At 35.9% G+C, this 27029-nt stretch overlaps 1 protein-coding gene across 2 annotated transcripts in view; it reads left to right on the top strand.

Moving 5' to 3' along the window:
* LOC136037873 (probable ATP-dependent RNA helicase DHX34) overlaps nt 1-27029 on the top strand; it is a 291716-nt gene that overhangs the window by 241825 nt on the left and 22862 nt on the right. For both annotated transcript variants that reach the window (XM_065720723.1, XM_065720724.1), the window contains exons 11-14: nt 4034-4228; nt 6244-6438; nt 15368-15607; nt 22270-22386. In XM_065720723.1, the coding sequence (XP_065576795.1) occupies nt 4034-4228; nt 6244-6438; nt 15368-15607; nt 22270-22386 (747 nt within the window). The remainder of the gene's footprint in view (nt 1-4033; nt 4229-6243; nt 6439-15367; nt 15608-22269; nt 22387-27029) is intronic.

The following is a 27029-nucleotide window of genomic DNA, read 5'->3' as shown; positions in this document are numbered from 1 at the left end:
CTGCCAAAGGGATTCGAATTCCCTCTTAAATCTTTCAAGCATTGATCCAGAGCCTCGAGCGATTTTTTGTGCGCCATTGTGCACTCATCCCAAATAATAAGTTTGCATTGCTGCAATACTTTACCCATCCCAGATGATTTGGAAATATTGCACGTGGGAGTTTCTGTAGAATGCAAATTCAGAGGCAATTTCAAAGCGGAATGAGCAGTTCTTCCACCAGGCAGCAATGTTGCGGCTATTCCGGACGACGCAATTGCCAACGCTGTATCATTTTTTGATCGAATTGATGCCAGAATCAGTTTTATCACAAACGTTTTACCAGTACCTCCTGGCGCATCCAAAAATAAAATTTCTCCAACGTTGTTATCGACACAATGCATTATCGTATCATAAATGTCTTTTTGTTCCGACGTTATCTTGGAAATGTTATTTTGTACATACGACAATAGATCACTCGTACTGTAACTTTGTTCACGATCCAATTCTACACATGTCGAAACAGCAGTGATACGGTTAGGTGAAGGCATTCCCAAATCCTGAAGAGGTTTGTTTGCCATACGTACGCACAAATCTTCTATAATAACTAAAGTGTAGTTATAAATTTCTGATGTAAAATCAAAAGTCATATCTGACGTCTCTAACTGTTTTTGATGGAGTATATCTTCGGACATTTTTGACTTATATTTTTCCCATAACTCTGTAGGAGCTGATGGAGAGCAAGTTGTTAAAATGATGCCAAACAATGCACGAATTTGACTTGGGATTGATGTTTCGCACGCGTCATTGATGCAGTTATCCCAGTATTGGTCATTCTCCAATAAATTCAGAGCTTGGCATGCACTACGGTAACTGTCATGTATAGTACCGTTTACAGTTCTCAAATACTCAAAGGATGTCGGACCGGGTACATTCACCAAAAGCAGGCGCAGAAAGAAGCATTCATGTTGATTGGGGTGAACAGTGTATAGTCTTCCTATCGTAGTATCTTTGAAGATGGTAGGTTGGCCGTCGACTGACTTACCCTGTTTTTGACGTTCAAATACTTTATTTTTAGTATTCCACGTGTAATACGAAGGCACTTCAGTATACAGCAGTTTTTTTGCAAAAGAATCATTTTTGCAAAGCGAAAAAAAAGCTGTTAATGTTGTATCCGGTGGGTTCAGGGCTCTTTGTTGCACGTTGGTTTCCGTGAAATAAAGATGTTGACCATTCTGTAAATGTACCGCTAAGTGAACAACAGCTGGACTACGTTCATGTATCGGAAATGAAAGAATTCGCCAAACAGCTTCATTACTGCTTATGTATCTTCCAGCCTGATATTGTACGATTTCGTCGAAATCTTTGATTTCGGGCTGCAAGCCAAAAACTGCCATGTCACTGCCTTTGTTGACGTATTTACATATGTATTTGATTGCCTTTACGGAGTTACGGTATTCAACGTTTATGTGTGCATTAAATGTTTTTGATAATAATGGGGAATATGGAACAACCCACTGGTTATCTACTTCGATGGTGGTACCGTTACGCTTCTTTATTATTGCTGTTTTACTGCCATCTTCAGTAGATCGTCTTCTATATTGTGGGTAACCATCATTGCCAGTAATTGTGTTTGATACTAAAAGTCGAGGATATTGCTTTGTGCACCTTCCTTTGGCCATGCATGGTGAATTTTCGTTCAGTGCACCGCAAGGTCCATGTATCATATTTTTTACAATAATATCATGTAACCCCTTATCGACATTTTTGTAAGGTATTTCAGCGGAAATCACATCATCAATTTCGTTCGAAGTAATTTTTTTATGTAGCCAGATTAGTATATGTGCGTGTGGCAAACCTCGTTTTTGCCATTCCACTGAGTTTATCCAGCATCGCACTGACCCAAACACTTCAAGTTTTACTATATAGTTTATCAGTGATTTCAACTTTTGCCGGAAGACACGGGCCGTAATGTCATGCCTATGAACCGTCGATTGTCCTTGAAGTAAAAGCTGCAGTATCTCGTCCCAAGATTGATTACATGTAAATGTAATAAATAAATCTGGACGACCATAGAGACGAACATACGCAATAGCATCTTGAGCATATTCATGCATATGACGGGGACTGCCAGCATATGACGAAGGTAAAATTGTTAATCTTCCAACGTTTGTGGTATTACCGTCATTTATAACTGCATCTCGCAAATGAATGTATTGTTCAGAGCGGAGCTTGGTCTGATTCAGTTGGATATATAGCAAACGTTCTGATTCAATTTTAGCATACATATCAACGACAAATTAGTGAAACAATTCACGGCATTTAAAAATATAATTTTCTTCATCCTGCCGAATCATTAGTCTATAGGAATAATAATGCATTGCACTGCATTTCTTATTCATTTCTTTGTTAGTGGCTGGATTCATCAATTTAATATTAAAGTGATAGCCGTCGGCTCCATCCAAAAAAATGATAGGATATTGTAGGGCATCGTAGCATCGATGAGTTTCAGCAATTCTTAACAACTGAGCGTTTCGCTTATGAAGAATAATATCTCGAGGTAAAAACTGATCACCGACCATAACGATTGCCACTTCGTCGATAGTTGGAGCATTGTATCTACGCATATGTTGGCCAGGAGGCGTTTTGTCAGCGGAAATAACAATTTTATACGTATCAGTAGGCATCAAATCGATGGCTGTTTTGAACAGACGCACTAAATTATTATTTTCGTGGAAAAGTTGTTGCAATTGGGAAACGATTGTCCTTTCAACGTTGGGAGAAATTTCGCAACGTGCATTCAATTCAGAATTTCTATCACTGATGAATTACAATTGTAAAAATTTATGATTCTCACCTGAGAATGGTAGAAGGGACCCTGCTCTATGATAAATTTGCCCTTTTACTTTGAAAGTAGACATAAATTGATCTGGATTTTCGATTTGTGCTCCAAACGACGTCATTTGGAATCATGAGTTGTATTTTTTGATTTGTGACAAAAAACGCTTTGATTCTGACGTAGTTCCAGTAAGGAAAGTCTTCAATGGCTCTGGTTGTGCAGCCAATAGAGGAAGTTTAACTTTTCCTGAGGCGCAACACATTCCCATTATTTCACCATTGAATTTCAAGGCCTTGCTATAGGGACAAATTTTAGACATTGTCCCGATTTGAACACATCTACTCAAGCTATAATCATCGACTGGGCTGTACCTGAATTCCAGGCGATAACTTTCAGGTTGCTCTGATTCCTCGGCACGCTTTCTTTTCTTACTTTCTCTATCAGCAGCAAGCCTGATTACTTGCTGTTCTTGTGATTCCTCGGCACGCTTTCTTTTCTTACTTTCTCTATCAGCAGCAAGCCTGATTTCTTGCTGTTCTTGTGATTCCTCGGCACGCCTTCTTTTTTCACTTTCTCTTTTAGCAACAAGTCTGCTTTCGCATTGCTCTGGTAGTTCCTCGGCACGCTTTCTGTTCTTTCTTTCTCTATCAGCCTCAAGCCTGTTTCCTTGCTGTTCTTTTGATTCCTCGGCACGCTTTCTGTTCTTTCTTTCTCTATCAGCCTCAAGCCTGGGTCCTTGCTGTTGTTTTGATTCCTCGGCACGCTTTCTGTTCTGACTTTCTCTATCAGCAGCAAGTTTTTTGGCATAGACTCTTTGAGCATCTTCATCGGCTTTTGCCATTGTAAGTTCATCAGTCATTTTAAACTTAAACATTAATAGATTTCTACGTGAACATATATGTCTTAATTATCTTTAATGACGTCACCGTCATAGCAAAAATGACGACAACTAACTTCATGACGTCAGTCGACACAGAAACATGACGTCACCTGACAGACAGACACACAGACAGACAACTTATTTATATATATATATATATATATATATATATATATATATATATATATATATATATATATATATATATATATATATATATATATATCCCGTCGACGGATGGAGAAAGTCGTAAAAATTGTTAATTTCGGGAAAGATAATCTGCCCAAAATCACTCTGACCCCGTTTGTATGCGCCTGTATTGTATTGTTCTATTTTAGGGTGCAATAACAGAGATGGAAACAGTCACTCCAATTGGTTCCCTATTATCGAAGTTGCCAGTTGACGTCACACTAGGGAAAATGCTGATCATGGGCTCTCTATTTGGACTTGTTGAATCAGTCCTAGCTCTTGCTGCTGCTTTGAGTGTACAATGTCCTTTTACCAATAGGGCATACAGAGATCCTGACGTCGAGGTAGTTTTTTTTTTTTTTTTTTTACTTGTCACGCGTCTATAATTTATGATATTGATGAAAAACATCCATTTCTTGAAAATTTTGTAGCTCGAAAGTCTTTCCCTGTATTTAAATGACTCTGGTGTTTAAACTTTGGTTTTTGCAGTGGCATATCAGTCGGTTCTAAGTTACAAAATGTATATTTTGCAAGACTCTGAAATCTCTTCCTCCCTATTTCTTTCTCTTCTACCTCTCTCTCTTTTTCTTTCTCTCTTACTCTATGTCTCTTTCTCTCCCTCTTCGTCCCTTTCTTTCTATATATTTCTCTTTTACACATTAATCTGTCACTTTTATAGATACCAAGGATATCAAAGTAAAGATATTTTGTGGCCCTCCCACCGCCCTGAACTAGGTCTATTCATAACTGAAAGCCGCGTTTTTCTGAGATTTTTCTTTTGGTTTTTTAGTAGTTATAAAGTTTTAAGGGAAATACCATATTTTCATCACTATTACCATATTGAACTGCAAAAATAAATAACCCAAACTATTTAGTTGAATTTGACAGCGCTTTTTGTCGTTTACGAAGTTCAAACATTAGCAATATTTTCATTCCCAAAGAGAAATACACCCTCAAAGGAATGTCACGCCGTCTTAAGTTGTTAGATACCATACGTCTTAAGTTGTTTAAGTTGTTTGCAGCATATTTTTTACTTATTTTTCAACCATGTTCCTCTTTTACATATTTTGTGCCTGCTACTTATAAAAGTTGTATAACTGCTTATAGTAGTATCTTTTATTAAAAATCGATGTCGTGATTTCCCCAAAATTCTTGGACATAAATAGTTGTTGAACTTGTCACTTGACCAATTTGTACTGTTCTTGATACTTCAATGGCAAGTCAAAACAAATTTGTTGAAAGAAAAGCTGAAATACTAGTGTTTGTGGCTCTATTTACTCACAAACTAATAAGTTATTTCTTGTAGTCTTTATTCTTATTTATTGCAACAATAAATTATTTTCAACACAACCGATACATTGGAGGTGATGAAAATACACAGAAGTTAGTCTTCACTTGAAACTTTCTGAAAGGGTATGAATCCTGCCCAAAATGCGCCAAAACTGAAAACAGTAAATAGTAAATAAGTATAATGGACACAAATAGCAGTATAAATAGTAACTAACAGACTTATTTGATTCGGAACCTAAATTCTTTGACAGCATGAAAAAGGAAAAATTCAATATAAGAGCATTTAAAGAATATGGGAAAGAAAATTAAGTCATCGTTCAGTTTAACATATAACCGAGTTCCCTTTCTCAGCTTTTATTAGAGTACAACCTTTCAGCTAAAGGTTTTGTCCTTTAACCTAAGACAAACTGTGACTCTGGCTTGTTAATATTTCCATCATTTGGGCATATTCTCAACTTCAGAAGGAAATTGTAGGGTTCAAGATAAGGCTCATAATATTACTGGGCATTTAATTAGTTACACCAAGACTATAATTTAACTCAAGTCCGTGCAACTCAGCCGTATTCCATTCAGCACTTTAATAGGCTTTTTATTCAGATTTGATAAATAGGCTTCTCTAACAAAAAAAAAAAAAAAAAAAAAAAAAAAAAAAAAAAAAAAAAAAAAAAAATCTGTTGTAAATAATCAACCAGTTGGTCTTGTAATGCTAAACTGTTAATTTTTGCAATAGAGTTCGGTATTCACCGTCAAAGCTCACGAAAAGTTTCAAACAAACACAGCTTTCCTTAAAAATAAGGAAAGTAAAAATGTTTAGTAAACTACTTGAATAGAAATGTAAACTCTTAATTTCTGTTCTGTGTATTCTTTACGTCTTTATGTTCTGTGTATGTTTTATTATTTTACCTAGAATGCACACAAATCCTTGTAGTCAAACCATCGAGATCTGATTCTTTGTATTATTTTTTTTTGTTCATATTTACATATTTGTTGATTCTTTTGGTTATTTGTTTATTGTTTATTCTTTATACTGTCATGTTTAATTTTATGTTTTATAATCCATTTATCTAAGAATGCGCGGAAACCCCTGGAGTCAGACCATGGAGATCCAATAACATTGTTAAATGCATATAGAGAATGGCTTGAAATCAAATTTGGCAAGTCGAGAGATAGTAATTCCCGCAAATGGTGTAAAAGAAGGGGGCTTGAAGAGCAGCGGTTCTACGAAATGACGAAACTTATCGATCAATTTCGACAACTCTTAAAGGTATGAAGTATACTAGCTAGATCATTTAATGAAATGGTCAAGGTAAGTTTGTGTACACCAGGTAAGCCAATAGCTCACCTAGGTAAGCTGGGTTGTTCTGGTGCCAAGCAGCGCTATAAAAATATTTGAGTAGATTTGATGAAAAATATTCTTAAAGATTATCTACAAATGTTTGCTGAAAGACCTGTTTAGCTTTTTGATTAATTGATCATTTCCAAAATATTAAAGGATTTTTGCTTCTTTTTTAGTAGGATAGTTCAAGATATGTTTATTATGTTTGGTCTAGATTTTCAATGTTAATGTGTCATATTCAAATATATTTTATATTCATTCTCAAATGAAGCAATAAACATCTTAAAGCAGCTTGTTTTTTCTATAGTAAACTAGCTGTCGGGGTGGCGCTTCCCGCCACCCCAGCACCTAGTTGGTGGGGGCGCTCCGCGCCCCCCAAGCCCCCCTGCGTGCATAAGTCGTTACGCGCCATTGTAGTTGTGTCCCTGTGTCCCATATGTGAATACAGTGCTCGGACTCGCCTATAATTTCCAATAAATTCCTATATTTTAATGCACTCCTATAAAATGCCTATATTTTGGCTAAAATCCTATTATTCCTGTATTTTCGGCTGAAGAGCACAAAGAACATTGCTCATGATTTGCAATTTTCTGTCTTTTGGTGTAGAATGATAATTAATTACAACTGTTGAGCTGTTTGAACTTAACTAATGCTTTGTGTTGGGCTTAGTAAGCTGCTTCTGCCTGGGCTATGCTGTTGTGTTGACTTAGTAGCCTATGTTTTGTTTTTTGTCATTTTGGGCCTGTCCGAAATGAGCGAAGATCAGTATGTAGGCTAGCAGTCTCTGCTTAATGAGACTGGAGTCCTTGTGACTTATGTGTTTCCTGGCTGAACGCTGGCTGACTGATGCGAATACGGCCCAGTTATTCAAATGGGCTATTCTAAGATAGTTGCTAATCGAGGGAAGTATAATAGACGTGCACTGGGTAGGCTATCTGTCCTTTATCTATCTGGTCTTTATCCCCTTCTAAAGAAAAATGATGTTAATCAGATTCGGACTTTTTATTTCAGGTATTGTAAATTTTTACTTTATCTCCCCCCTTGGTATAGCAATGGTAAGATAATTCGTAAGTTTGATGTCCCTGACAAAAGTGCAAAGTTGGCCCTCCTGCATGGAAGGTTGTCGGAATCAGCTTTTTATCGTTTATCGCCTCATCATCCTTTGGTCCGTCTGTTCGGTTAATCTCATTGTAGCATAGTGTTTTTATGGTACTTGGTATTAACCAAGTGACATATAGCAATCGCAAATTCTGTCTGTCTGTCGGTCCTGGTTTTGCTACATTAGGCACTTCCAGGTAAGCTAGGATGATGAAATTTGGCAGACGTATCAGGAACTGGACCAGATTAAATTAGAAATAGTCATTTTCCCGATTTGACCATCTGGAGGGGGGGGGAGTGGGGGCCCGTTAATTCAGAAAAAATAGTAAAATGAAGTATTTTTAACTTACGAACGGTTGATCAGATCTTAATGAAATTTGATGTTTGGAAGGATATCGTGTCTCAAAGCTTTTATTTTAAATCCCGACCTGGTGACATTGGGGGGGTTTTGAGGGGGAAACCTAAAATCTTGGAAAACACTTAGAGTGAAGGGATAGGGCTGAAACTTGGTGGGAAAAATAATCACAAGTCTAGGTACATGATTGACATAACCAGAACGGATCCGCTCTCTTTGGGGTAGTTGGGAGGGGGGGGGGTGATTCTGAAAAATTAGAAAAAATGAGGTATTTTTAACTTACGAACGGGTGATCGGATCTCAATGAAATTTGATATTTAGAAGGATATCATGTCTCAAAGCTCTTATTTTAAATCCCGACCGGATCTGGGGACATTGGGGGGAGTTTGGGGTGACCTAAAATCATGGAAAACGCTTAGATTGGACGGATCGGGCTGAAACTTGGTGGGAAAAAATAAGCACAAGTCCCAGATACATGATTGATATAACCAGAACGGATCCGCTCTCTTTGGGTTAGTTTGGGGGGGGGGGTGATTCTGAAAATTAGAAAAAATGAGATATTTTAAACTTAGGAACGGGTGATCGGATCTCAATGAAATTTGATATGTAGAAGGATATCGTGTCTAAAAGCTCTTATTTTAAATCCTTACCGGATCTGGTGACATTTGGGGGAATCTGGGGGGGGACCTAAAATCATGGAAATCGCTTAGATTGGAGGGATCTGGATGAAACTTGGTAATTTATGTGACCAGGCATCCCACGCCATCTACCATAGATCTGATCCCGAGGATTTCCGAATCCTATATTTGGCCTATATTTGAGCCCAGGAAATCCTACAAAAATAGGACAGAGCATATAATTTGAAACGAACCAACCTGTCCAAACCCTGTGAATATAGAAATATATATATATATATATATATATATATATATATATATATATATATATATATATATATATATATATATATATATATATATATGTTTTTAACTACGTAAAACTTGCGAATATACAACATTCTTCGATGTCCCATTGTCTGTGCATATAAATAGATTGTCATAGATTGTCAGTAAGCAAAGTCTTCAATGGCTCTGGGGGTGCAGCCAGTTGAGGAAGTTTAACTTTTCCTGAGGCACGACACATTCACATGGTTTCACCATTAAATTTCAAGGCCTTGCAGTAGGGACAAATATTAGACATAGTCCTGATTTGAACACATCTACTATAATCATCGACTGGGCTGTACCTGAATGCCATGCGAGAATTTTCACGTTGCTCTTGTGATTCCTCGGCACGCTTTCTTTTGGCATTATCTCTTGAAGCTGCAAGCATATTTTCACGTTGCTCTTTTGATTCCTCGGCACGCCTTCTTTTTTCACTTTTTCTTTTAGCAGCAAGTCTGGTTTCGCGTTGCTCTGGTAGTTCGTCGACACGCCTTCGTTGACGGAAATTGCACATTCCTAATCTGGTATTATCTCTTGAAGCCGCAAGCCTGTTTTTACGTTGCTCTTGTGATTCCTCGGCACACTTTCTGTTCTTACTTTCTCTATCAGCCGCAAGCCTGTTTTCTTGCTGTTCTTGTGATTCCTCGGCACGCTTTCTTTTCTTACTTTCTCTATCAGCAGCAAGTTTTTTGGCATAGACTCTTTGAGCAGCTTCCTCGGCTGTTGCCATTGTAGGTTCTTCAGTCATTTTGCAATTAAACATTTTTCCGTCCACGATCTTCTTACAATTAAAAATTTGTCTTTGAACGAATTTGTTAAATACCTTTAATGACGTCATCGTCAAAACAAACATGACGACAACTAACTTCATCACGACATGACGTCACTCGACATACATAACACACAGACAACTTAATTTTATATATATAGAAGATAGATTAGGTCTGATGCAGTATTAATCAGTTGGTTATTTATAACTATTTACTATAATCACACGGATGTATCTTGAGAACTTGCTTATTGTTAATAATTTCGGCTTATACAGTTTTATTACAACCAAACAGGTAGGCAGGGGTACCCCTCCTCCAAATTACTGTAATTATTTTCCTAAATTTATTTTCCCCTATAATTTTACATAATTTGCCTGTTTCCTTCCTTTTTGCCTCTCTGAAAACGACACTGCCTTTCCATCTACAAATCCAAGGGAATCGGAGGCTTGAACCCCCCCCCCTGAAATTTTTGTCTGCCTCTTAAAAACTTAACAAAAATGAATGTAAACAAATTTTTAATGCGTTTTTAATGTTTTTTTTTAACCCTTCACCCCCCATGAAAAAAAATCCTTTTTACCCCCCCCCCCCTCTTTTTATTTTATTTGTATGTATAGATAAAGTTTTCCCATTGACAAAAGCTTCTGGGAGGTAAAGTTGATATAATCGGACTTTCTTATTATTAAAAGTTTTTTTTTATTATTATTATTTTTCTACTGTCTTATTTAAAATATTATACCTGGTTTTTCTACAGATCCATTTCACTTTCGGAAAAAAAAATTCCGTTGGTAAACTCATTATTAAGTTTACTAGGCTATCTACGTGGAACTCACAAGATAAAAGGGGCTGTATCCTCCTGCCCTCCTCTCTTGGAGACTCAGAAATGTGTGAACGTGGTAATTTTTTTTTCGGAAATAATGCGATATTTTCTGGGTAAAAGTCTTTAAACTAATCAATCCAAGCTTATTGATCAATTTTGACAAGTCTTAAAAATATGGTTTCTGCTAGCTGGACTATTTTACAAGCATGACGGCTGATACTAAGGGATTTCCGAACTGATCAATACTGAAAAAGATCAATATATTGATTGGTTATTGCTTATACACTCATTCTTCGTGTCACATCAACACCTAGTTGGTGGGGGTGCTTCGCCCCCCCCCGCGCGTAAGTCGTTACGCGCCATTGTAGTTTTGTCACTGTGTCCCACCTGTTAATATATATATATATATATATATATATATATATATATATATATATATATATATATATATATATATATATATATATATATATATATATATATATATATATATATATATATATATATATATATATATATATATATATATATATATATATATACATATATATATATATATATATATATATATATATATATATATATATATATACTAGCTGTTGGGGTGGCGCTTCGCGCCACCCCAACACCTAGTTGGTGGGGGCGCTTCGCGCCCCCCCCAAGCCCCCCCGCGCGCGTAAGTCGTTACGCGCCATAATAGTTACGCGCCATTGTAGTTGTGTCCCTATGTCCCACCTGTGAATATAGATAGATATATATATATGGTTTTAACTACGTAAAACTTGCGAATATACAACATTCTTTGCTGTCCCATTGTCTTTGCATATAAATAGATTGTCAGGTTTACCGACTCTTGAACATGCAACATATAATGGTCCATGGGAAAACAATCTGTATTCAGATCTATACCTCATGATTCTAATGATTGCCCTTGAGCTTTGTTGATGGTGATTGCTAATCGACCATTCCCTGTCCCGGTGTCCCGGTCGTCATTTACATCCCCCTGTTTCCCCCGGTGTCCCCGTTGTAGTTGTGTCCCTGTGTCCCGGTCGTCATTTATATTCCCTGTGTCCCGGGTCCCGGTCGTCATTTGTATCCCGGTGTCCCGGTCTGTATATACATTCGTTTTTTAGTTTTGTTTTTCTCCTTTATTTTTTTCCTTTTTTTTTCTTTTTTAGCTTATTTAGATTTTTAGATTTTTTAGTTTTTTTATTAGTTTTTAGTTTTTTTTTCTTTTTAGTTTTTTTGTCCCGGTCGTCATTTATATCCCCCTGTTTCCCCCGGTGTCCCCGTTGTAGTTGTGTCCCTGTGTCCCGGTCGTCATTTATATTCCCTGTGTCCCGGTCGTCATTTGTATCCCGGTGTACCGGTCTGTATATACATTCGTTTTTTAGTTTTGTTTTTCTCCTTTATTTTTTTCCTTTTTTTTCTTTTTTAGTTTATTTAGATTTTTAGATTTTTTAGTTTTTTTATTAGTTTTTAGTTTTTTTTTCTTTTTAGTTTTTTTGTAGTTTTTACCTTCTTTTTAGTTTTGTTAATTTTTTTTTTACTTGTGTCCTGGTCGTCATTTATACTCCCTGTGTCCCGGTGCTTTGTTGATTGCTAATCGAACATTCCTTTTGTCCTGGTCGCTTTCTCTTTGAGTGTCGTCATTTATTTTTTTATTTTTTAGTTCTTTTAGTTTTTACCTTTTTTAGTTTTTTTTAGTTTTTAGTTTTTTTAGTTTTTTACCTTTTTTTAGTTTTTTTAGTTTTTTTAGTTTTTTAGCTTTTTTATTTTTTTATTAGTTTTTAGTTTTTTTGTAGTTTTTGCCTTTTTTTTAGTTTTTTTAGTTTTTTAGCTTTTTTATTAGTTTTTAGTTTTTTTTGTAGTTTTTGCCTTTTTTTAGTTTTTTTAGTTTTTTAGCTTTTTTATTTTTTTTATTAGTTTTTAGTTTTTTTGTAGTTTTTGCCTTTTTTTAGTTTTTTCAGTTTTGACGTCACCTGATCCAGTTTTTTCAGGTGACGTCACCTGATCCACGATCCACAGATCCACAGACAACTTATTTTTATATATATAGATAGTTTTTTTTTTTTTTACTTATGTCCTGGTCGTCATTTATACTCCCTGTGTCCCGGTGCTTTGTTGATTGCTAATCGAACATTCCTTTTGTCCTGGTCGCTTTCTCTTTGAGTGTCGTCATTTATTAGTTTTTTCCTTTTTTTTTTAGTTTTTTATTGGTTTTTACCTTTATTTTAGCTTATTTTTCAGTTTTTTCCTTTTTTTTAGTTTTTTTTTATTTTTTATTTTTTTTTAGTTTTTTACCTTTTTTTAGTTTTTTTAGTTTTTTTAGTTTTTTAGCTTTTTTACTTTTTTTTATTAAATTTTTAGTTTTTTTTTGTAGTTTTTGCCTTTTTTTAGTTTTTTCAGTTTTTTTTTTAGTTTTTTATTGGTTTTTACCTTTATAGTTTTTTTAGTTTTTTAGCTTTTTTATTTTTTTTATTAGTTTTTAGTTTTTTTTTGTAGTTTTTGCCTTTTTTTAGTTTTTTCAGTTTTGACGTCACCTGATCCAGTTTTTTCAGGTGACGTCACCTGACACATCCATCCACACATCCATCCATCCATCCATCCACAGACAACTTATTTTTATATATATAGATATATATATATATATATATATATATATATATGTTTTTAACTACGTAAAACTTGCGAATATACAACATTCTTTGCTGTCCCATTGTCTGTGCATATAAATAGATTGTCAAGTTTACCGACTCTTGAACATGCAGCATATAATTGTCCATGGGAAAACAATCCGTATTCAGATCTATACGCATTTTTCTAATGATTGCCCTTGAGCTTTGTTGATGGTGATTGCTAATCGAATATTCCCTGTGTCCCCGTCGTCATTTATATACTTCCCCCCCCCCCCTGTGCTCTTCCGGCGTCCCCGTTGTAGTTGTGTCCCTGTGTCACGGTCGTCATTTATATTCCCTGTGTCCCGGTGTTCCAGTCGTCATTTGTGTCCCGGTGTCTCGGTCTGTAATTTCTCTTAGAATGTCCCGGTCGTCATTTATATACCCTGTGTCCTGGTCGTCATCTGTGTCCCAGTCTGTAACGTCATAAATTCTTCAATGGCTCTGTTGGTGCAGCCAGTTGAGGAAGTTTCACTTTTCCTGAGGCGCAACACATTCCCATTGTTTCTCCATTAAATTTCAAGGCCTTGCAATAGGCACAAATCTTAGACCCCGATTTGAACACATCTATTCAAGCTATAATCATCGACTGGACTGTACCTGAATGCCAGGCGGTAATTTTGACGCTGTTCTTGTGATTTCTCGGCACACTTTCTTTTGGCATTATCTCTTTGAGCCGCAAGCCTTATTGTTTATTTACATAACTCCAATTATTTACATTATTATTCTTGTTGCTAAATCTTCTTTACTTTTTACTATTGTTACTATTTCTGTTATTACTGACATTTTGTTTTTATGTAGGTAGTTAGATGTTACCCTAGCGTTTAAGTTTTATTTATAGAAACCATGTTTAGGTCTTAGAGCTATGGTTAGCTTGGGAGGGGCAAGGTGATTATTCCGAGTCATTTATGTTAGATCTTATTCTTTTTGGATAAACGGTACGAGAATAAGTGTATAACCAATAACACTGATTAAAACTAATTACTAAACTAATTTAAAAACACTTATTTTTAAAATATAGTGTTTTTCCCTTTACTTGATAATGATATGAGTCTAAGGAATAACCTAAGACTGTTTTTCCACCCGTAGCAATGCAAGCGTGACGCGTCAGTGGGGGTGCGTTCTTTTGTGAGTACTTTGTTTGTTTGTTTCTTTTTTTATGGGGGGTTCTTGAAATTTAATAGAAACGTCTTAAAAATATTTGGTTTCTTGGGGAAAAGGGGCGAAATTAGCAGTGAATTTCACACAACACATTTAGTATGAAGTCATATTGTATTCAAATTTGAATTTACGCATATATACACTGTAATTTAGGCTAACATATTCAAGAGATGTACTTTGCTATAGTAGTCGGAAACTAACCATACTTTTGTCTAGAAGGGGGACCTGGATAAAAATTGGAAGATTTTACCTAAAATACTGTTTGAGCAAAAATTCTAAAGTTAAACATTCCCTCTGTTGATTAATGGCTCTGGTCCGCGAACTGGTGAGGTCCGCGAAGCGATTACATATCCTTTATTGATTGAACCTAGTCTCAAAAAGATTAGTTACTGGTAATTATTTCTTTAGTCCTCTGTCTCTAGATTTTCTGTCTAAGTTTTCTAATTAAACACCACTGTTTTGCTAGGAATGTGTTATAAAATGGATTCACTGATATATAATGTAAAGAGACATCTAGAACATCACCAAAAACATCGAGAACGTTAGAGTAAAAGCATTTATTGCCTCCTAGACTAATCCTAGGTATTTTATTGATTAAAATAACGGTTTCTAAGATTCATAGTTTTTTTACACTTTGTCAGTGTTGCCAGGTTAAATTGTGAAAATGAAATTAATTACTCAAATTTGATAAGGTTTTCGTCCAGTGAATATCATTTATTTAATTCAGTTTATTTTCAAATGTATCTACACCTTGAAAGGAAATTTGTGTCTTCTTAAACAGTTTGGTACCATCCGCTTTTAGCTTTTTTTGCTGATTTTTCACCCACGCTTCTTTTTTTTCAAAGGTGTTGCCTGTTACTACCAAAAGCTGCATAACCACATATTGAAGTCTTATCCATGAAAAAAAATCTTTTTTTTTAGATGTGTTTGACTCTGTTAGTTTCCACTTAACTAATTCAAATAATCAGATTTCATCTTCACCGTCCTTTCGACTTGAACTGAAAACTTGTTAATGAAATTTTGCTTATATCTAGGACTCTGGCCTAGTGGAGGCTCCCAAAGAAGAACTATCAGGATCGGAAAGACAAATACGATTAGGTGAAGTTAAACAGTTAAAAGGAATAAAGAGGGAGTATCATCAAACTGCTCCCAAGAAACGTAAAATTCTGGAGTTAAATTCGGGTGAAGATCCTGACGAGGAAGAAGAAGCAGAGTCACAGATAGATATCAGAGATGTAGAGTTCCGCTTGCGGAATGATACTGAAAAAGTTAAGGTTGGTTGATTAAATGTTACACAAAGTTAATTAAGTTGATTTGGTTCAGTGATGCTAGGTTCAAAAGGACATCTAGCTTTTTCCTCGCTTAGCAATTTTTACTACAAAACTTAAAAAGCTGTTCTTATTAATTAAAGAAAAGAAGAAATTTTCATCATCTCCACTCAACCACATATGTAGATATTTATTAAGGGTTGGGTGTATTAGGGACTAGTGTAAATAGCTGACGAATTATATGGAATAAAAAATTATCAAAAAAATCAAAAGTATCTCAATATTTGGGGGCGGGGGTAAGGTGGTCAAAAATAAATATTGAAAAGTTTACTAAATAATGTAAAGTTTTTGACTCTTTTTTAAATAATTTTAAACCATCTTACAGAAGAAGGTCAAGAAAAGAGGGGGGGATTAAGAGAGAGCAAGCCTATTACTTTTTTTCAGAATTGGATGTGATATCAGGAAGCACAAAAAAAAATTAAAGATGCAGTGAAAGTTGCGCAGAGCTTGTTGGAAATAGGGATAGGTGTAGTAAAAAGGAGCTCTGAAATTTGTTTTTATGGCACTTGGTATTTACCAAGTGACATATAGCAATCGCAATTTCTGTCGGTCTATCGGTCTGGTTTTGCTAGTTAGGGCACTTCCAGATAAGCCAGGACGGTGAACTTTGACAGGCGTATCAGGGACCAGACCAGATTAAATTAAAAACAGTCGGTTCCCCGATTCAACCATCTGAGAGGGAGTGGGAGGACGGTTAATTTGAAAAAATTAAAAAAAATCAGGTATTTTTAACTTACGAACGGCTGATCGGATCTTAATGAAATTTGATATTTAGAAGGATATCGTGTCTCGAGCTCTTGTTTTAAATCCTGACTGGATCTGTTGACATTTGGGGGAGTTGGAGGGAGAAACCAGAAATTTTGGAAAACGCTTAGAGTGGAGGGATCGGGATGAAACATGGTGGGAAGAATAAGCATAAGTCTTAGATACGTTATTGAAAAAACTTGGACGGATTTGTCCTCTTTAGGGGAGTTGGTGGGAGGGGGTAATTAGGAAAATTAGAAAAAATGAAGTGTTTTTTATTTACGAACGAGTGATTGGATCTTTATGAAATTTTATATTTAGAAGGACATCGTAACTCAGACCTGTTATTTTAAGTCCCGACGGGATTCAGTGTCATTGGGGGGAGTTGGGGGGGAGGGTATAACTGGAAATCTTGGAAAACGCTTGGAGTGGAGAGATCGGGAATGAAACTTGGTGGGAAGAACAAGCACAAGTCCTAGATATGTGATTGACATAATCCGCTCTCTTTGGGGGATTTGGGGGGACCTAATTCGAAAAAATTAGAAAATATGAGGTATTTTTTACTTAAGAATGGGTGATTGGATACTAATGAAATTTGATTTTTGGAAGGACTTCGTGTCTCAGAGGTTTTATTTTAAATCCTGACCGGATCTGGTGACATTGGGGGGAGTTGGAGGAAACTTCAAATCTTGGAAAACGCTTAGAGTTAAGAGATTGTGAAGGTACTTGACTGGAAGGATAAGCACAAGTCCTAAATACGTGATTGAAATAACCAGACCGGAGTGGCTCTTTTAGGGGGAGTTGTGGGAGGGGGTTAAATCGAAAAATTAGAAAAAATTTGGAATTTTTGACTTATGGACGGGTGATCACATCTTAATGAAGTTTGATATCTAGACGGGTCTTGTGCTTAGAGTTCTTATTTAAAATTCTGACCAGATTTGGTGACATTGGGGGGAGTTGGAGGGGGAAACGGAAATTTTGGAAAACGTGAAAATCGAGGTATCTTTATCTTAAAAATTGGTGATCGGATCATAATGAAACTTGATATATAGAAAGATCTTATGTCTCAGATGCTCCATTTTCATTTTTACTCCGATCTGGGGACATATTGGGTGGAGGGGGGTAGGAAACGGAAATCTTGGAAAACGCTTAGAGTGGAGAGATCGGGATGAAACTTGATGAGAAAAATAAGCACAAGCTCTAGATACGTTATTGACATAACTGTACCGAGTTCGCTCTCATTGGGGGTGTTGGGCGGGGGGCAGGGGATTTCCTGTGCTTTGGCGAATTCGGTTCTTCTGAACGTGCTAGGAAGATGAAAATTAGTAGGTGTGTCACGGGCTTGCACAAATGGACTTGATAACAGTCGTTTTCCCAATTTGATCATCTAAGGGGGGCTGGAGGAAGAGAACAAATTCCAAAAAATGAGGTATTTTTAACTTATGAATGGATAATCGGATGTTAACGAAATTTAATATTTAGAAGGACCTCGTGTCTCAAAACTCTTATATTAAATCTCGACCGTATCCGGTGATATTTGGGAGAGCTGGAGGGGGAAACGGGAAATCTTGTAAAACGCTTAAAGTGGAGAAATTGGGATGAAACTTGGTGGTAAGAATAAGCACAAGTCCTAGATACGACATAACCGGACTGAATCTGCTCTCTTTGGGGGATCTGGGGGGGGGGGTTATTCGGAAAAGTTAGAAAACTTGAAGTGTTTTAACTTGCGAACGGGTGACCAGATCTTAATGAAATTTGTTATTTCATATGTCTCAGAGCTCTTATTTTAAATCCTGACCAAATCTGGTTACGTTGGAGGGAGGAACCGGAAATCTTGGAAAACGCTTAGAGGGGAGTGATCGGGACGAAATTTGGTGGGTAGAATAAGCAAATGTTGTAGATACGTGATTGACGTAACCGGAATAGATCCACTCTCATTGCCAATTGCTTTTTTATTGGGTTATATGTTATTTTTTGGTTGACTGGGCACGTAATATTATTATTCTTGACTATCTCAGTTTTTTGCATGCATAAGTTATATGATGCCAATATAAAAAACTATTGAAGGAATTCGTTATTATCGCTGGGTAGTTGGCTCGTATAATAATAGTTCAATTATTCAAATGCCATTTTTATTTTGTTAGAACGAAGGAATATTTCCTCTAGTGTATTACAACATATTATTAGATATATATTCGGGCTGCAGGGGTAGCTAGTAACCTAGTAAGAGACGATCACGTCTAATACTTAGAAATGTAATAACCCATAACTCCCAAAAGTAGAGTCACGTGAAAACAAGAAGTTCACTATTAGAACCGCCTTGTCCGGAACCCTCATATTGAGTACTTGTCGTACCTTGGCCTGAAAAACAAGGAAAATATGTTGGCTTGAAAATTAAAAAAAGTGGCTGCAACCACGATATTCTGCATATACGGTATCTTTTTTTCTTTCTTTCTTTCTCTTTTCTTTTCTTTTTCTCGCTCAGATTGCTTGGCACTAAAATTTCGTAGAGGATTGTTTAAATGGTTCATTTTCAAGAAAATTGATGCGGTTAAAAACCTATAATTTTTAAATAAAATAAATTTTTCACGGAGAACTCCATTTTTCTATAACACGGTATTGGCTCATGTGATTAACGTTAGGACATTGTCATATTTATGTGCTTTTGTAATTAACAAAAAAATGTTCAAAATAAAATCAATATTTTTACAAAGAACTTCTACCATTATAAGAAGCTTATATAAATATTTTTGTAAAATGCAGTAATTGTTGGGGGAGGAGGTTTACAAGACGGTCGATGTGGTTCGTTATAAATGGAGACTATGTAAGTTTCATCACATACGGCCGAACCTAGGAAAGAACAATATATGTAAGGACCGAAGTTGTTTAGTATTAAAATGTACAATATTAATCATATTATCGATAATTAATTCTTGATTAACAGTTACCGCAACCCAGTGGCTCTCTTTGTATCTTGACATACTTGACTTGACTTAATGTTCCTGCCGAAATGCTTCCGGCGTCGAGAGTGATTCTACATGGTGCCTCCATTTAGACCGGTCTCTTGCGAAAAAAATATTTGCCATGGCTAAGAAGGCACCTGTCGTGTCCTTCCATCTGGCTGGGGAAACAAAGAAATTTCTTATTATAATGGTATTTTGCATTGACGGCAGTTTTTTTTCTTCTTTTTCTTCTCCCGAGCTAGCTGGGCACAGGAACATGATAGATCAATGTTTTATGGTTCATTTTAAAGGAATTTGTCACATCTACGTGCTTTTGTAGTTAACAAAAAATAATAAAATTAATATTTTTAAAAAGAACTGCATTTCCATATACTAGATACTGAATGTCATCATAGTCGTATTAGAACCATATATTATGTAAGTAGAAGAATGCTATATTATGACATCATCTATATCCGGGTTGTAGCGGTAGCTTTCAACCTAGTAAGAGACAATGACGTCCAATACAAAGAAATGTAATAGCGTATAGCTCCTGAAAATAGTGTCAGGTCAAAACAAGAACTACACTATTAGAATCGCCTTGACCAAAACCCCTTTATAGGAAACCTATCGTCCCTTGGCTAAGATAACGAGGAAAATCTATTGGCTTGAAAAACAAGATAAGTTGCTTGAACTACGACATTCTGCGTATACGGCACCTTTTTTTACGATTTCACGTAAAAAATGTAAAATCATTATTGATTGATCAATGACGTTGTAATTTCTAATAGACCAATAACTCGAGTCATATGTTCATTATTCAGTTGATTTCATGTATTCAGTCAGTTGATGGTCGATTCAGCATATCTTTTCTACTTTGAAACTCAAAATGTCATACATATGTATCTTAAGCCTTATTAATGTACTAATTTCAGCCAATAGGTTTTAAGAACTTTGAAATGACTATTACTCTGTGGCTGGAAATTTTATTTTGTACATGAAACTGAGTCAGCCCTGTATAATTTTGGTTGAGTTGGTTCGACCTGAGTGAATTTATAAGCTTGTTATTTGATTATATTGACTCAACCTGATATCAAACTTATTCAACCTTATCAATTGAATCAGCTTGAGTCGATTGATAAGCTTGTCATTTAATTAAATTGACTCAATTTGATGTCAATCTGTCTCGACCGGAGTCAATTGAAAAGCTTGTGATTTAATTATATTGACTCAACCTGATATCAGCCTGACTCAACATTATCAGTTGAGTTAATCTGAGTCAATTGATAAGCTTATCATCTAAAAACGCTCAACCTGATGTCAACCTAACCCATCCGTGCCAGTTGACTCAACCTGAGTCAATTAATTAGCTTGTCATTTAATTATGTTGACTCTCAACCTAAGTCAACTTATAAGCTTTTTATTAAATTGAGCTACTTGTCGCACTGCCAAGAATAAGTTATTGACAACTTATAAATCTAAAATATAATAATATTATTTAAAAGCAAAAGAACATCAAATAGGTCATTTATTATTCTTCAAATTTATTTATTCTTCAAATGAAACGCCATTTGCCAAAAATGCACTTGCATTTCTTCTAAATGAAAGACCATTTATTATTTATTCTTTTTTTTCTTGTTTGGAATAAGGATAATCATAGGTGCTTGTTTGACTGACCGTATTTCAAACAGTTATCTTTTTCCAAAACGTGTGGTTCGATCCCACTTTCTTAGGCTATAATGAAAGAAAGCTGCCACTAGGCTACGTCTTACGGATGAATTTGCCAGATTGCCCAAGATTGTGCTTTTTGGCGATTCATTTGGGGCCATATCCGTCCCCCAAATGGGGACGTAGAATTCCGTAGGATCACAAGGAAGAATTCCAAAAATTCTCACTTCATGGGATGGGGGGTAAACAGTGAATCTTTGAATAGATTAGGACAGAGGAGGAACATGTGCAGGTGTTTGGGCCTCAGGTGGCTTGGGGCTGTATTGAGTTGTTTGTGGTAGTAATAGAAGTAATATTGATATATATAAGGGTACAAAGTAAAATTAAGAAAAGCCTTAATGCCGGCTTAAGGCTCAAATTAATAAGCATTGACGCTATAATGGAATATTTAGATTTTTTTTTTAATGTTCGGGAATATTTTTGAAATTCGACCTCCAAATAGAAAATTTCATAAATCCATTAATACATAAACGATTATACGTGTAGTTAGAATTTACTTAAAAATTAGTTTCTCCTGGGCCATAAGTAGCCCATAGGACATCGACGAAGCCTCTTTAGACATCTTGCATGGTTGCTGCAGCAACGACATCATCCGACCAGGGTTTGAGTGAAATATTGGCGCATCGGAAATATAGCTCTATCTGCGCCTGAGTTGTTTTTTCGGTCTCCCTTTCTGTTGACGCCACATGGCTGCCGTTCCTGCACTTTTTGTGAGATTATTGACTTCTTGATCTAACAGACGTAACCAAGATAACTTAATCTTTTCTTATTCACCGCTTCAGAAATAACTGGCTAGCCATTTCTCTGACAAAACTTTGTGTTGGTGAATTTTTGTCGTTAGTGATGCCTCAAGCACATATTTTCGAACGTTGTCTCTCTTCTTCCTATTTTTACGCCGATTTCCTAGCACTCGTTAGCATATAACAGAAAAGAAAGTATATCACTGTTGAGGAGCCGTAGCTTCAATGGTTGAGAGTACTTTTTCGACCTTCAAATTTGTGTAAGTCTGTTAAAGGCAGTATTTGCCACACCTATTCCTCTCTTAATCTTGTTTTGCACTTTCCTTTTGTTTGTTTTCTTTTCTTTGTACTTTCCTTTTGTTTTTTTCCTCGTTTTGTACTTTTTTTCCTAATGCGTACTTGCCTAGAACCTTGGATACTGAAGAAGATTCTTTAAATGGTTTCTTTTTTTCAGGCTCTCCTCTTTGGTGCCTCCACGACCAACTTCAAGGAATTGTTGGTATTAAAACTCATTTTGTGCAGCAGTCTTTTTCCGCAAGTTGCAATTGGTGATGAGCACAACAGCTATAAGGTTTTCTTTTGATCTTCATAATTTTAATGCATTAATCTTTTTGGTTGCAGTTCTTCGGATATCATTTTCTAAACTGATTTTCTAGTTTTTTAACTCAAATTTTCTAACTTTTAGTGAGATATCTCTTAGAAAAATATGCCGGGTCGGGGCTGAATTTACTCTCCAATCTTCCATAGCTTGGGGCAATATATCTCTGGTGCTACATCTAAAGGCTGTATTTCATATTGTCGTACTACTGAGGCAATTGCCTTAACCCGTTTGCTAAGCTGTTCTCTAAAGGGGAATCAGGACACACTTTGTCGTGCTTATCTTCCCTTTGATGGCAAATCAACAAACGGTTATCTGTATTTATTTCAAAAGTTTGAAAATGCCTGATCCAACCTTTAGAGGTGTCAACGATGATTTTCGTACTAAGTATACACCTTCAAAAAAGTGCAAACAATTTATCTAACTTTCAGTGCGATGTCTTTTAGATAAATGCATGGGAAAAAGGAGGAATCGACTCTTGTTCTTTATTACTTGGAGCAATATATTGCTGCTGTTACGCCTTGAGGTTGTATCTGACATTATCATACTTCTGAGGTAATTGCCTTAAAATGTTCGCTAAGCCGTTCTCAAAAGGGGGATAAGAGCACACATTGCCCTGTTGATTCTCTCTTTGAGGGCAACTCAACATACGATTTATCGTCATTATTTCTAAAGCTTGAAAATGCCAGATACGACTTTTATCTGTGACAGTCGAGATGTTTGGAGTAGGTATGCACCTTTGAAAAAAGTGATAAGAATAGACGAAACTTTATTGAAAATAAATGCAGGTAAAATTATGAGATTCCTCGGGAAAAGTCACGTATTCAAAAGACATATACATCCCCCCCCCTCTACCTATGAATACAAAAGGTGGAGTCACTACCCAGGAGGGGAAATTTCGTTTAAATAGTGTTTGATATTACTCTCTTAGACTTAGGCTGGCTGAGCCATAAGATGACAAAGGTACCTTTTTGTGACAACTCTCCCGTGCTATGAGCCAAAGATGTTCCATGGACAACCTTGATAGCGTAGCATTTATCTCAAGGTAACATCCAGCTGCCACTCTTTGAAATCCGCGTCTTATGATTTCAAGAGGGACCCAACACCAACTGCCATGGCCGCATTTGCCCATTTAAACGATGTTTTCTCACTAATGTCATCAACTGCTTTTGGTTCGATCTGTCACAAGTTTGTTTATCGTCTTTTCAAGATAAAGGTAAAGGTGGTAAAGGTCAAGATAAAGGTCTTTTCAAGATAAAGGTGAGCCTGTCTGTCCAGTGAATGTCAAGGATACTTCTGAGATAGTTATTCTCAACTTCCCTAATTTTCCATTCATTCAACTCATGATTTGCATCAATACATCAGGACGAAGAGAATGTTTCTGTTAAAGTGGCGCAGTTTAAGTTTCGTGGAGTAAATTGAGTTTCTATAAACATTCCCTAACTTATTGAACTTTTTCCAGCACAAGCAATACGTATGGTAATCCCGCTCCCATCACATTTAATGATTTCTGAAATTAGGGTAAATAAAAAACCTCTGGTTGTCTTGGTAAGTTGTGCCCATCAATTCAGTAGGGCTAGCTGATAATGGGGATTAAATAAGAGAGTGGTGAACCCAGTACATGGAAAGTAGGGTATGCCTAGAATCTTAAGATTTTATTTTTTGTCAGTTTGACTTGACGGATTTGTCTAAATATATTTAATAATCATACCTTTACCAGCGCGAAAATAATCCCCACCTTTTTTCCTCCTAATAGGAATTCTCCGCTGTAATAGGGTGTGACAGTACTAATTTGGTAGCCTACTCATTTCTTCAGGTGTATTCAGTACTGGACTAAATGTACAGTATCTTTGGGAGTCAAATGAAAATCTGGCCTCAGAATAGAAAATTTAAGCAATCTTTAGATGGCTAAATTATTATATGTGGAGTTCACCTAGAACGTTCCGTGCTGAAGAAAATAGACTATAAGATTAAAAGCTTCGATTTCTTTTTCCAGAAAGTGGTATCTTACCTTAATTAATGTCAAGATGGATAAATGAGAAGAAGGAAAGTTAAAACACACAATTCGCAACACTTTAAAATAACTGTATATATATATATATATTTATATATATATATATATATATATATATATATATATATATATATATATATATATATATATATATATATTTATATATATATACATATATATATATATATATATATACATATATATATATATATATATATATATATATATATATATATATATATATATATATATATATATATACATACATATTATTACTAATGTTTTTAGCCTGGGCTAGGCTGATCTGTGAACTTCGGCTAGTTAAAGAAACATTCACATATAATCTAGTATATCTTCCTGCTAAAGTGATTCTTTAATATTTGTCCGACCGTAAAGAAAAGCAAAAATTAATGAGGACATCCAATATTTATATTTAAGTTAGCACTCTACTAATATCTTACTGAAAAAGTTTACTAAAGCCCTTTATTTTACTGAAACTAGCACTTTACTGAAATCACAAGACCCACGCAAAAAGGCAAGAATGCTGTCTTTGGAGTGAAAAAGTCTTTAAATTTCCTGCAGGAAATAACAGACTAATTTGTAAGAATTTCATTACACTTTCACCAACCGATTTGGCAATTCTTAGGATGCTTAAATTTTATTTAACTTCTGCAACTAAATTTAGATTTTCTTGGAAACTCAAGCAAAAATATGAAAACTATTTTAGCTACTGAAAAGTCTTTAAAGAGCTGACGACAATAAAGGACGAATTTATTATTTAACTATGTTTCAAAATTTTGGTTATATTTATTGTATTTACTATCTTATTATGTTTAATATAATTTAAAGGCAATTTATTTGTGTCATCAGCCGTTATATCAGTAGCTAATATTACAATTTTTAAGCTGTTGAAATATTCTTCAGTATTACTCGCAATTATGATCTGATGAGCCATAATTTTAGGTCCAGAAATCCATGTATTTCCGTCCATTGTCGCAAAAACTTCAGGTTATGATACGAGTTTTTAAAGTTAGTTTATAGTCCTAATACCACGAAAACATCTTCAGATTGGACTTTTCTACAAATTAATTATGAAATATAAGTTATAAAATCAAAAAGTGAGCAATTGGTTGGGCTGTATTCATCAAGCAGAAGTAAGTAAGACTGGGTAAATTCAAACCATGTAAAAATATTCTAAAATGATTTCTTTTTCTGCTGTTGAAGAACTTTGTAAAGCCCTTTATAATTATACTGATTAAAATTCCTAAATTGTTTTATGTTTTCAGTTAAGTGCTAGTTGAGCATAGTCTGACAAATATAGGTAAATGTTATCAATCAATTGACTGGCGGTAGTTTTATAAGTAGTTTTGGGACCCGCCATAGCCGTTCCTGAGCCAGTGTTGAGAAAGGAGGAGGGGCCGACGGGGGAGGGGACCCGTCGATTCAATAAATTCCCATGAAACATCTATGAAGAAATGAATATTCCCAGAAATTTTGTGCCTGCTATGGCATCCCCGGTTTCAAAGGATGCGATTCCGCTCCCTGGAATAGCGGTGAGATTGACAAGTGGGCAAGCTATTCCCTGTGAAATAAATCTACAGAAGGATGGATTCCAAGTTTATAGCTGGAATATGAGATCGGCGAAGCGGGATTCAATAAGGCTAGTGATGGCTATGGAAATGAATCGTTACGAAGCAAACGTTCGCTGTCTATCAGAGACAAGATGGAACGGAGTGTCTGAAGAAACCATACCAGTCCATGACTCTGATAAATCGTACTTATTCCTCAACTCGGCTGCGTATGATGGATCAGGTGACCATTGAGTCTTGCATGGGATCTATTGAATCCAAGAATAGCCAGACTACGACTTAAAGAAAGATTATCCAACATCTCTATCATTCCTGTGTATGTACCAACGAGAGTGGCAACGGATCCTGAGGACTCCTTCTACACTGATCTGGAGATTATAATGCAGAAATGCTCCAAACGAGACTTCCTAATTTTAACTGGTTATCGGAAGTCCCATGTTAGCCCAATAGACTCCAATGTTCGCGATATTATTCGGCAACACACATACGGCCAGTGGTGCTCCAATGGGGATAGACTACTCAAGTTCGTGAGATCTCATAACCTTACCATCACCAACACCATGTTCCAACACAAACACTCTCAAAGGATAACTTGGCGCTCAAATGATGGCTCCACAGCTGCCCAAATTTACCTTATATTGATCCGTTAGCGTTGGCTTTACTCAGTCATTAATTGTCGAGCATACAGAGGGACGTGCACGGGGTCAAAATCTGGAAGAGATCATACGCTTGTAGGTGCGAAAATACTCCTGAAGTTGAGTGCGAGGAGAAGACAACCCCCAGATAGGAAGTTTAACGTGGAGAAACTGGAAATCCAAACAGTGAAAGAAGACTTTTGCCTGAAGTTACAGAACCAGTTCGCAGGCTTAACAGACTGTAATGAAGACCTTATCACTCGACGGAAACAATTCCAGAATAGCAGTGAAATGGTGGCCGCTGAATTTATCGGCTTTGTTCCTGCATAGACGAGGAAAAATTATGTCTCAAAGAAAACTGTAAAGCTAATAGAGGCT

This window comes from Artemia franciscana, chromosome 17 (assembly GCF_032884065.1).
Source record: "Artemia franciscana chromosome 17, ASM3288406v1, whole genome shotgun sequence".
Lineage (NCBI taxonomy): Eukaryota > Metazoa > Arthropoda > Branchiopoda > Anostraca > Artemiidae > Artemia > Artemia franciscana.
The sequence above is the reverse complement of the archived record's forward strand: the minus strand, read 5'-3'. Positions and strand labels throughout refer to the sequence as shown.